General features: G+C 33.6%; 1 protein-coding gene across 2 annotated transcripts; it reads right to left on the bottom strand.

The window, feature by feature from the left end:
* On the bottom strand, nt 1-12,605 carry LOC132277073 (probable LRR receptor-like serine/threonine-protein kinase At3g47570). Of its 2 annotated transcripts, none has more exons than XM_059778796.1 (5): nt 4,500-5,786; nt 3,295-3,657; nt 1,118-3,115; nt 623-1,002; nt 1-512 (listed from the first exon to the last, which is right to left on the bottom strand). In XM_059778796.1, the coding sequence occupies exons 1-4, from the start codon at nt 5,194-5,196 to the stop codon at nt 626-628; spliced, it is 3,435 nt and encodes a 1,144-aa protein (XP_059634779.1). In that variant the 5' UTR covers nt 5,197-5,786; the 3' UTR covers nt 1-512; nt 623-625. The 2 variants fall into 2 exon arrangements, with proteins under 2 accessions (XP_059634779.1, XP_059634780.1); XM_059778797.1 differs by lacking the exon at nt 4,500-5,786 and adding an exon at nt 11,803-12,605 and having other exon boundaries at nt 2-512.
* Nucleotides 12,606-13,377: the final 772 nt, after the last annotated feature.

Here is a 13,377-nt window from a genome sequence, read left to right as displayed (position 1 = left end):
GAGTGGAAGTGTAAGGAGAGTTGCTTTGCTTTAAAATGTGGAGTTTACTTAAACTTGAGGTCTAGATCTTCGGCAATGCAGTTTCTCAAGTCCTATCAAAATACTATTTACTACTCATTTTTTTATTTTTTTATTTGTCCTGTTTAATCAGAGAGTGGTAGACTAAACCCTTGGCATTCATTCCCAAACTTTATGCAATCTAATCAAAGAGTAGTGATACTTGCCGCCGGAGAGTTGGACAAAATCCTTTGATTGATTATTTATGAGTGAATGGTCCCACTTTTTTATATTTTGAATACATTAACTAATTAAAAACATTTGGTCAAGAAATCCTCTATAACAAATGCAACAACTCATTGATTTTTTTGTTTTTGAAAGGTAAGCTATTTCATTGAAAAGGCTAAAAGCCATAAAATACACAGACATAGAGGGCATACCCACCAAAAGTACAATTTTTTCCCCACAAATAACCCAACAGGCCAATAAAGAACTCTACAAATTTCTGTCACTTCCTGAAAAATAATTCCAAAAAATTGTTCAGAATTTTTGGATTGATATTCACTATATAAAAAATGGAAGTAAAGAAAATGCAACAAGTACAAAATACTATTAAACTTGATACCTGTTAATTCATAGCTTTTTTCTTGCCAGCCATTCCAATATTTTCTGAAAAGGAGATTTTTATTTTCTCAAGCCTAACCAAGACCTCTTTCATGTCGATCCTTTCCACGGGTTTATCACTTGAACAATCTAGGGCCAAACCCAAGATATATGACACACATTCCTCCTTAACAGAGAAATTTTCATCCTCTGTTCCTATCAGATTGCTGTCCACAACTTCAATTATTGAACCATCTAATGCTTCCTTCACCCAACGCCTCAAGCTCATCTCTCCAGCAAACATTTCATCTGTCGGCCTCTTCCTTGTAAATATTTCCATCAACAAGACACCATAACTATAGACATCGCATCTTGTTGATACTCTTCCTTCCATTCCGTACTCTATGCACCAAATCAACAATGAAAATAAATTCTAACAAGGAAAAAGACAATACAAGTGTAAAAAGTAAATATGAAAGTCTGAAACTCAATTGAGATAATGAGCATAGAACATCACCTGGTGCCATATACCCAATTGTTGCCAAGGTCGTGGTTTGTGCCATAAGATCCCCTTCACCAAAGAGTTTGGCAATGCCAAAATCAGCAACATGTGCAATCATATCTTCGTCAAGTAGGACATTCTCGGGCTTCAAATCACAGTGAACAATGGGTGTTACATGACCATGATGGAGATATTCCAAGGCTGATGCGACATCTATCATTATGTTTAACCTTTGTAGGATGTCCAAACAATAGTTGTGCGAATACAACCACTTCTCAAAGCTCCCATTAGGCATGTACTCTAGTACCAAGGCTCTGAAATCCATGTTATTAGTGCAACTGCTAATGATTCTTATCAGATTTCGATGGCGAGTATTGCATATCACTTCACATTCGACATCAAAACTCTTGATTGCTCTTTCTAATTGCAAATTGAAAACCTTTATGGCAATAATCATCCCATCTGAAAGCGTTCCTTTATATACCGAACCAAAACTTCCAACGCCAAGAAGGTTGGCTTCGCTGAATCCATCTGTTGCTTGTAAAAGCTCTAGGTAAGAAATTCTTCTCCATGTCAGAGGTGACAAATCTGCATTTGTTGATAATTTGACCATTCGTTTTCGGCGTATCAACACAATTATGAGAGCCACCACAAGAGTTATCAATGCAATAGGAGGTAAAATATATTTCAACAACGGTACAATTTTTGACCTCGATCTTTGGTTCTTGTTGGTTTTGCAAAGCGGGACTTGCAGTTGGGCTAGGCCACAAAGTGCATCATTATGCATGAATGATTGAGCTGTAAAGTTCACAAAATGTCCTCCAGTAGGAATTTCTCCTTGGAGTCTATTGAAAGATACATTCAAATATTGGAGATACCTGAGCATCTCTAAGGACTTGGGAATCTCTCCAGAAAAATTGTTGTTGGATAGATCTAAGAATTCCAAGCTTATCAAGTTGCCCAGTGATTGAGGAATATGTCCTTGCAGTTCATTATGCGCCAAGGAGAAATTAACTAATGATTGAGCGCTTCCAATGGTGCTGGGGATATCACCTGATAACTGGTTCCACGACAAGTCTAATTGTGTTATGACCTTCAAATTCCCGATATCGAGTGGTAGATTACCTCTGAGAGAGTTTGTGGATAAATTCAAACCCAATAGATCCTCAAGGCTCCACAAGTTTGGAGGTATCACTGAAGTCAAGTTGTTGGAGTCCAAGTACAGTCTTCTTAGAGACTTGAGTTCTCCCAAGCATTTCGGTATCGGTCCATAAAGCTTATTGTTACTTGCGTAAATGTCTCCGAGCTTAGTTAACTTGCAAAGATCATTTGGAATGGGTCCTTGTAGTCTGTTGTGTTCAAGATACAAACGTTCAAGATTCTGTAACCCTCCGATTGTTGTTGGGATAGGTCCGCTTAACTCGTTGCTATCCAAGAGTATGGCATCCATGCTGCTCAAATTGCCGATTCCACTAGGGATGCTGCCCTTGATCTTGCATCCAAATGCTTCAAGGCGTCGTAGAGAAATGGACAAATTCCCCAATGAATCAGGGAGCATGCCATTAAATTGATTTAGTGATATGCTCACTAATTCCAAATGTCTACAATTGGTCAAAGCAGTGAAAAATCTTAATTCCCCAGTAGAAGATTCCACTGTCAAGTTATTTTCACCAACTAAGAGCCGTTGTAGGAGTGTTAAACTACCAAGTGTATTTGGTATTGAGCCAGTGAATGAGTTGCTTCCCATGACTAGAATGGTAAGCTTAGAACAATTGGATATAGTGCTTGGGATTTTTCCGCTGAATTTATTACTTCCTAGATAAAGCTCTTCAAGACTGGGAAGCCAAAGCCCCATGGTTGAAGGAAGATGCCCTGAGAATTGGTTGTCATTCAAATCAAAGAATTTCATTGTTGTCACATTGAAGATATTGGACGGAATGAGGCCAGTTAGGCTGTTTTGATGGATACTAAATCCTTCAAGATTAAGGTTACCAATCTCATCAGGTAATGTACCTGTAGCAATGTGAACACTTGCATTACTCAATCAAGAATAATTATGTAAATGAGATACATTTACTGAAACCAAATTTATAAAGGCAGTGAAATTATGTAATGTGTGTGTGTGATTGTTTTTTTTTTTTTCAACAAGACTTGCATGGACAAAAATAGAGGAAGTATGCATGAGGGGTTACCTGTAAAACTGTTACCACTCAAATATAGATCTTTGAGCAAAGTAAGGTTTCCAATATTCTTAGATATGCTGCCTGTGAATTTATTATACGACAATTGTAATACTCGGAGCCCTCTGCATTCCCATAAGTTGGACGGAATATGACCAGTGAGCTGATTTCGATGAAGATACAGCTCTTCAAGAACAGGGAAATCATTATTGATGCTTACTGGGAGGTTTCCAGACAGGCTGTTGTTTGCGAAATCAATACTTCTCAAAGAAGAAATGTTGAAGATTGAAGATGGAATCGACCCTGTTAGAGAGCCACTTTGGAAGCTCAATATTTCAAGATGTGGAAGATTACCTATCTCGGATGGAATTACACCTGCAAAATTGTCAGAACCAAGACATAAATTCCTCCCTTGTTATACTAGTTTGCTTTTAATGATTAAAAAATGTGATGCGTGCCACTAGGTAATGAAGCAAACTAGATATATGTGAATCTGATTTCCAATTCAAAATTTCTTCTTTTAATTTCAGGATCCGAATCTGTCTAGGTAACACAAACACACACGCGCAAAAAAATAAATAAATAAATAAATAAATAAAAGAAAAAGAAAGGAAAAAGCACTCAAGAAATCTACTTGGCTAGATTTTTTTTAATTTTATAATATGATTGAAAAGTCTGAGAAAGAGAAACAGATGGACAAGTTTATCAATATTCATCCTCACATGACCTAGTCTGCATTCTGCTTGTGCATGACACCCACCCCAACACACACACACACACACACACAGACCCAACAAGATTATATCATATCTTTGAGTTATAAAAGCTTATTCTTGAGGTATCAACAGTTCATCATTTTTTTTTCAATGTTTAAATGAACACTTAAATCGAGTGTTTGTTGTCATTCAAGCCAATATTGATTTCTCATTGCTGTGTTCACAACCACTTTGCAAACTTTTAATTACCTCAATGTCACACTGTAAGCCATTTAGCAATTGTCTAATATCTTTGTTTATCATAATTAATACTATTAGGCGTGTACAAGTGCAGTGACATAAGTTGATAAAATTAAAGTGATATCAGCTAGCCAAATACCAAATGCATATCAAAGTCAGACAATTACAAAAAGGATTACTTTACTTTGAAATTCTTTGAAAATCCAAGCATAATTTATCAAAAGTTCTCTTTTGACTAAGGACCTGATATTGAAATCATACCTTCCAAGCTGTTTTTCCCAAGATACAACTCCATGAGCATAGTCAGATTTCCAATTTCTCTAGGTATGCTGCCATTGAATTCATTGAATGACAATGATAGAACTTGGAGTTTCCTGCATCTGTATAAATTGGATGGAATTTGGCCGTTAAGCTGATTCAGAGAAAGAGAGAGTAATTCAAGTTCAGGAAGATGGCTACACATGTCTACCGGCAGGCTACCAGATAGGCTATTATTTGCAAGAACAATCATTTCCAAAGAAGAAATGTTGAATATGCTAGATGGTATGAAACCCGTGAGCTCGTTAAAACTCAAGTTTAATACTTTCAATCTAGAAAGTTTGCCAATCTCTTTGGGAATATAGTCGTTGAAATTGTTACGACTGATGTCAAGTGATGTGAGAAATGAGAGATTTCCAAGATGTGGAGTGATGGTGCCTTTGAGTCCCATATCATAAAGATGCAAGGCAGTGACCCTTTGGTGAGTGAGATCACAAGACACACCAATCCAATTGCACACAGAGGTAGTGGAAGACCAATTTTTGGCCAAAACATCTTCAGGGTCAGAAGTGATGTGGGCTCTAAAGGCAAGAAGAGCAGATTGATCTGTATTCAAGTTTTTGTCAGACCTAGCCAAACAAAGCATAGAACAACAGTGTATCAACTGTGCAATGGACAAAAGGAAAGAAACTTTTTCCATGAGTTTGAGTTTTGTGGAGATAATATATGAACTTTTATCTAGCAAAGAACATAAATCAATAGTTTATACACTCTTTGAGACTCGTGACAGTCTCAATTGAATGGATTTGAATTTAGTCCTTTGATCCAGTTTATATTTTCATGCCCACCGTTTTGCTACGTCGAGTTCAAAACTTTGTGTTGTTGCCAGTCCTGAATCAAATTAATTGAGACAACCACCCAATGTCAATTGTGACTGTCACCAGTGAGCCCATTATGAATGCTTATTAACTCTTGCACAGAAAGTTAGACACCAACAGTTGAAGCAGTCGTTGGCACCACAGGACAAGGCTAATATATAATCATTTTATATTATTATTTGGGGTAATGTCAATTTATGAATTTAATGTGTCGTCAAAATCATTGACATTTTGTACTCTTTTTTTTTTTTTCTTTCGAAAAACACAAAATATGGATTATCTTTCATTTTAAATCCATTATTTATATTCTGCTAAAGTCTTGCAATGTCCTTAATAGCTGAACGTTCTTTTTAGGTAAATCTCAATAGCTGAATGTTGATAACTGCTTGTTAAGTAATATTTCTTAAACATTATTTTCTAAAACTCAAGTATGTAGAACACACATACAAAAATAATAAATAAATTTATACAAGTTTAATATTAATTATATGATATCACCAACTAATTAAATGCCTACTCCTAAAACACTTATAGAGGATATAGTGGTGATAGCAGCAGGATTAAGAGTGTTCTAGGCTGAAGGATCAAGACTTCCTAGCTGCAACCTATAAAACTGAGCTTCGTATTTAACTTAAACCAATATATAGATAATTAAAACGTCAGCATTTAAAATAATATGAGTTTCATGAACTTGTATAATATAGAGAAAACATTAAATATCATTTTGAAAATTTCAATCGCTTCACTGGGAATTAGAAAACATCAGCAGCAAAAATAGAGCCCTCAAAATGTTCCTGTAAAAATAAATAAATAAATAAAAATAATAATAACAAGTGCCAAGTTCTTCAATTCTGAATTGTATGATGACCTTTTGTTATATATATATATATATATATACACACACACACACACTTTGGTTCTTGTCTTACTATTGGAGTTACAGTAGGCTTCCATCCAAATATTTTCTTTTCAACTTTCCATCCAAATAATTTAATCCCCACCCACTTATAAACAGTAGAGTCAATAGACCAGAGTCCACAAAATCAAATTGATACAGTATACATAGAGAGAATTTTGAACTCACCAAACCCATTTACCAGCAACAGAGCAGAGTCCAATTTGAGATAATTATGAACCCATCCAATTGATACAATATAGATACACATAGAATTATGAACTCACCAAACCCATTTAAAACACCAAACCCATTCACAGGCAATCGATCAGAGTCTATAAGTAAAATTGATACAATACACATATATATAGAGTTATTGTTATGAATTTGTCAAATAGCCTTTCAAGTTGTCCTGATTTTTAGGTATTTTGTTAGTTTATTTTATTGTTGCAGATCATGTGTTAGTGGTATAGAGTTTGTTGCTATTTTTCAATCTAGTTCAGTTGATGTATTGCCTATTTAAAGGCCATTAGTTAATTGAATAATATGTACTAAAAAAATATATTTTTCTCTACTTTGATTCTAAATTGTTTTTGTCTTTGTACTTATCTGATTAGCCTTCAATTTGTAACAATGGTATCAGAGCCACCGAGAGTGAAAAAGCGAGTTTGAGAGTGCAGCAGCAACAAATTCATTTATTGCAGTTCATGGCTTCTAATGGTTTTGTGCAACCAAGTTTTCCACGCTTTGATGGTCACTATGACCATTGGAGCATGCTAATGGAGAATTTCATGCGCTCTAAAGAGTATTGGCAGGTGATTGTTTCTGGAGTAGCAGAATCAGTAGCCGGTACAGTGTTGACGGATGCGCAGAAGACAGAGTTTGAAGCACTGAAGCTGAAGGATTTGAAGACGAAGAACTATTTTTTTTCAGGCAATTGATCGTTCCATCTTGGAAACGATTCTTTGCAAAGACACCTCCAAGCAGATTTGGGACTCTATGAAGAAGTAATACCAGAGGATAACTTGAAAGGCAACTTTGATAAATTCATAACAAACCCTCCCTTAAACTAATGTTTTCAATCACTCAGTTTAATACACCGGTAAAAAATCAGCTCCCTCAAATATGTAGCGTACAAACACCCATCAAATTTCTTAACTTCAGAAACGAAGGCAATTTGAGGGGCTTTGTGAATATGTCTGCAACCTGATCTACACTTCTGCAGTAGATGAGCTCAATTGTTCCAACACCTTTATTCTTTTTTTCAACATCATTTTATCTTGTTCTTAGCACCTTTAATATTACTTCAACACCTTTAATATTGTTCTCAATAGTTTTAATCTTGTTATCAAAGTATTTTAAACTTATTATCAACAGCTTTAATATTTACGACCCTATAAGTTTTACCTCAATGCCTTTTAATTTTTTTTCAAATTCAACTTGAGTAATTTGGAAAAAAATAAAAATAAATAAGTCTTCCACAAAAACATGGATTTTGTCTCTCACATATTATATTATTAGGGCACTTTGGCTTCAAATATTTGTCATTATTTTGAAAAGATAGTATCCAATGTTTTGGAAGTACATACTAATTATGAAAATGCTTTTTGAACAAGAATTTAATTCTATATGTTATATATATGATGCATAATAGATTAACATCTATATTTTTAAAAAAAGTAGTGGGACATTGTCACGCTCCAATACAATAGGGAACGATTAGTTAGGTAAAATCGGAAAGTAGAACAATAGTCCTCTACTAGAAGAAAAACAATTTGTGCAACGGTTGATAAAAAATTCAATTTCAAAATTTCAACACATTAAATAAGTAGAGATAAATACAATTGAAATTTAAGCAATTTAAGTCCCTTTGCTTGAAAAGATACTTAATTAAATCCTTCTCAATACATTTAATCATGTTCTCAAAACCTTTAATCGTATTCTAATCACATTTTAATCATTAATTACCTCAACACGATTTAATAGTTTTCTTAAAACCTTTAATCTTGTTCTCAACACCTTTAATCTTATTCTCAACACTTTTTAATATTTTTCTCAACACCTTTAAATCTTGTTCTTAACACTTTTTATTTTTTTCTCAACATATTAATTTAATCTTATTCTCAATACCTTTTAATCGTGTTCTCAATACCTTTAATATTACCTAAACACCTTTTAATTTTGTTCTCAATAGCTTTAATCTTGTTCTCAACACCTTTTAAACTTATTATTAATAACTTTAATCTTTACCGTAAGACTCTATAATCTTTACCTCAATGCCTTTTAATTTTTTTCTCAAACTCAAATCTGAGTAATTTGAAAAAAAAAAAAAAAAAAAAAAAAAAAAAAAAAAAGATCTACCATAAAAAGATGGTCTTTATCTCTCACATATTATATTATCACGTCATTTTGGTTTCAAATATTTGTCATTGTTTTACGGGACAGTGATGAGGGAGACGCTGCAGCAGAATATTTTGTTTTCCTTTTTTTTTGTTTGGTAGTTTTTTTTTTTTTTTTTTTTTTTTTTTTGACTTTTTTCTTGCACTACAACATGAGTATAGGACTCATTTACAGCAGAGGATCCTAATCCATCTTAATGGGTTAAAAAGCCACTAATGCCCTCAATGTCATAATGAAGATTCTTTACTTGACCTTTTGTATACGTTTCAGCAGTTGCTCAAGGTTGTGAAGAACTCTAATTACATTTTTTTTTTTTTTGGTGGATAATTTTAGTAATAAGAAAATAATAATAGTATTACACTTTTATTATATTTTTATTTGTGCTTTCAAAAAAAAAATAATAATAATAGTAATAATAACACTTGAATGGATATCTTTCTTAAAAGATAGTTTTTTTTTTTTTTTCATTTTGTTGGAGCTCAAAAAATATTAATCTCTGGTTCAGAATAAAATTCTGTGGAATAATAATATTTGAAATTTTCAGTTATTAAACAAATCTCTTTATATATATATATATATATAACCTAAATTTTCACGAGAGTGAATTTTCGTGACTTTGACATGGAACAATGATAACCATTGAATCCGTCTGCATTTCCACAAGGTGTATAGAATTGGATGGAGCACTGCTACTGGCCTGACACATTTCCCTTGAAAAAGGGCACCCAACTTGACGTCTTATGTGGTTTAAGGCCAGTAGCAGTGCTGGATGGATGTGATAGGTGAAGAAGATTGAATGAATCATATTCACTTGACTTCCTTCATACGTTTTTCACTCTAGTCAAGCCACGCAATATGACTTCAATGGCGCAATAAATTGGTAACTCAAGGCAAGCCACGTAATATGATTTTAATGGCGCAATAAATAGGTTTGGTATGGATGTGGTGCGGTAGTTAAGTAGCAATAAATCGGCATGGTATGGATGTGGTGTGGTAGTTAAGTAGGTTTGGTATGGATATGGTGTGGTAGTTAAGTGGTAAGGCATTGATATGGCATCATTGTTCACGAGACAATTCAATTCAATGACCGTAATGAATATAAAGTTACATGCATAGTTGTTATTGAGATTGTGGATCCTAAGTCAGTAGTGACAAGGGGCGGAGCCAGGAATTTGTTTCAGGGGGCACCATATTAAAAATAATAAATTATATTTTTTTAAGCAAAAAGTGATACAAGACAATAAATCAAAAAATAAAACTATAATAATAGTAGAATAATAACATTTAATAATTTAAAAAATAATTATTTAAAAAAATAAGAACATAAAAATACTGACCTTAAGGCAATAAATTTAATTACCAAACTTTGAAGAGGAAAAAAAAATAGTTTGAATAAAGAAATGCAACTTTTTTTAAAAGAGAATATAAAGAAGAAGAAGATGGGGAGGAGGAGGAGGATGAGTAAGAATGAAAAGAAAGGAAAAATTAAAGATATTTTTTAAAAATAATTATTTTAGTGGGCATTTTTGTAAAATTTTATAAATTATAGACCTAATTGCAATAAAAACTAATTGGCCCAAGGGTAAATAATTATTTCAGGCGGTATTTTTCAAATTTTTATAAATTATTGGCCTATGTGTAATAAAAATTAATGGCCACTTTCTTTAAAAAAAATTATTTTAGGGGGGCATTTTGAATACTTTTATAAATTATAGGTCATTTGGTAATTAAAATTAATGGGCCAGCATGGCCCCCCCCCCCCCCCCCCCCCTAAAATTATAATTGATATAATTGAAAAAAAATAGCTAAAAAAAATTATTGAATCAAAATTTTATTTTATATGCAAATATAAGGAAGTGAGACTCTATCTATTTTCTTGTTCAGTGAACATATACCAATCAAAATTGTTCAATCAAACAATTCACTATGGGATTGGACTAACAATCACGGTTCTTCTTGAATGTGTAATTGAATTCAATAAAATGCTTCTATTAAGGCTCTATTTGTTTCACGGTAAAAAAAATTTCAAAAATTATTTTCCTCATTTTTCGGTGTTTGGAAGACTCCAAAGTTAAGAAACTATTTTTCATGTAAATCATTTTACCTCCAAATGATTGAAAATGATTTCTTGTGTTAGTCAATTGAAGCTAAATGACTTTGTCAACTGTCTAGTCAGCCGAGGTCTATTTTAGGAGAAAATATTGAATGAGGGGAACATACACATCATTCATATATTCATCCAATCAAAATACACTTGTGCAATGAAATAGGTTCACTTAAATCTAATTTTTTCTCTGAACTAACTGAAATAGGTATGCCCAAGTATATTTGTACAGTTTTTTCCAATCTATGAAACTTTATGATTTCAACCAATTACAAAAGCTTTGAAATTATTTTTGTTTTCCTTCAAATGAGGTGTCGAAATTTTGTGTCAAACAATTCACTTTATAAATACAAAATTTTGGTCTCAGTTCCAATTTCACCGAAGTACAGGATTGCTTGTTTGGCTCAAAACCATCTTTTAATTCTGGATGCCAAGCACATTTTTTTAAGTTTTTTAAGTTTTAGACCGTAGCCGGTCTTAAACAGGGTATGTATATGATTGTAGAGAATATGGATTACTCCCTCAATCTCATTTTAATTTCATCATAATTCAAGGACTCGGTTTCATGTGAATCAGTGTAGATGAGTGAACATTCTTAGTTCTCAAAGATGTTCATCCTCTCCTTTTATCAGATTGATTTATACAAATTCAATTACTGAACTATGCAATGCAGGCTAGGTCATTTATCAAAAATGATGAAGGTGAAACAGTTGAATGATAAGGGTGAAAACTTGCAGTGGCTAGAGCAACTGCTAAATAATAGTAACTACGCAACAGCAAGATAAATATGACAGCCAAGGGCTAGCTTTAGGAGAAAATATTGTTTGCAAGGCAAAATATGTATATTTTGACATATAATGTTATTTTGACATATAATGTTGTCTGGGGTTTGAGTCCCGCTGGGTGTTCTTTGTGACTAACCTTCGCTGTCCCTGCAGTGACTTAACCGATCTGGGTGAGAAGGTGCCCTTTCGGGTCTTCAATGATTAGTCGGGTTGTTGAGGGGCCCTAAAGGTTAATGCACTATACCTTCCAAGCTGTTTTTCCCAAGATACAACTCCTTGAGCGTAGTCAGATTTCCAATTTCTCTCGGTATGCTGCCATTGAATTCATTGAATAACAATGATAGAACTTGGAGTTTCCTGCATCTGTATAAATTGGATGGAATTTGCCCATTAAACTGATTCTGAGCAAGATAGAGTAATTCAAGTTCAGGAAGATGGCTACACATGTCTACCGGCAGGCTTCCAGATAGGCTATTATTTGAAAGAACAATCATTTTCAAAAAAGAAATATTGAATATGCTAGATGGTATGAAGCCCGTGAGCTTGTTAAAACTCAGGTTTAATACTTTCAATCTAGAAAGTTTGCCAATCTCTTTGGGAATATAGCCGTTAAATTGTTGCGACTGATGTCAAGTGATGTGAGAAAGAAGAGATTTCCAAGATGTGGTGTGATGGTACCTTTGAGTCCCATATCATAAAGATTCAAGGCTGTGACCCTTTGGTGGGCGAGACCACAAGACACACCAATCCAATTGCACACAGAGGTAGTGGAAGACCAATTGTTGGCCAATACATCTTCAGGTTCAGAAGTGATGTGGGCTCTAAAGGCAAGAAGAGCAGATTGATCTGTATTCAAGTTTTTGTCAGACCTAGCCAAACAAAGCATAGAACAACAGTACCAAAAGTGCAAACTGTGCAATGGACAAAAGGAAGGAAACTTTTTCCATGAGCTTGAGTTTTGTGGAGATAATATTTGAACTTGTATCTAGCAAAGAACATAATCAATAGTTTATACACTCTTGAGACTCGTGACAGTCTCAATTGAATGGACTTGAATTTAGTCCAGTTTACTGTTGATCTAATTGGTCCAGTTCATATTTCCATGGCCACCATTTTGCTACGTTGAGTTCAGAACTTTGTCTTGTTGCCAGTTCTGAATCAAATTAATTAAGACAACCACACAATGTCAATTGAGACTGTCACCGGTAAGCCCAGTATTAATGCTTATTAACTGTTGCCCAGAAAGTTAGAAACCAATAGTTGCAGCAGTCGTTGGGACCCCAGGACAAGGCTAATATATAATCATTTTATATTATTATTTGGGGAAATGTCAATTTATGAATTTAATGTGTTGTCAAAATCATTGACATTTTGTACTTTTTTTTTTCTTTCGAAAAACACAAAATATGGATTATCTTTCATTTTAAATCCATTATTTATATTCTTCTAAAGTCTTGTAAACAATGTCCTTAATAACTGAACGTTCTTTTTAGGTAAATCTCAATTGCTGAATGTTGATAACTACTTGTTAAGTACATATTTCTTAAACATTATTTTCTAAGGCTCAAGTATGTAGAACACACACACACAAAAATAATAAATAAATAAATAAATTTATACAAGATTAATATCAATTACATGGTATCACCGACTAATTAAATGCTGACTTCTAAAACACCGAGAGAAGATATAGTGGGTGATAATAGCAGGATTAAGAGTGTTCTAGGCTGAAGGATCAAGACTTCCTAGCTGTAACCTATAAAACTGAGCTTCATGTTTAACTTAAACCAATATATAGTCTAATTAAAACGTCTGCATT

This window comes from Cornus florida, unplaced genomic scaffold (genome assembly GCF_030987335.1).
Source record: "Cornus florida cultivar Cherokee Brave unplaced genomic scaffold, ASM3098733v1 CherokeeBrave_3.0.0_Hap2_Chr10, whole genome shotgun sequence".
Lineage (NCBI taxonomy): Eukaryota > Viridiplantae > Streptophyta > Magnoliopsida > Cornales > Cornaceae > Cornus > Cornus florida.
Note: the sequence above shows the minus strand (reverse complement) of the source record. Positions and strands in the feature narration are given on the sequence as shown.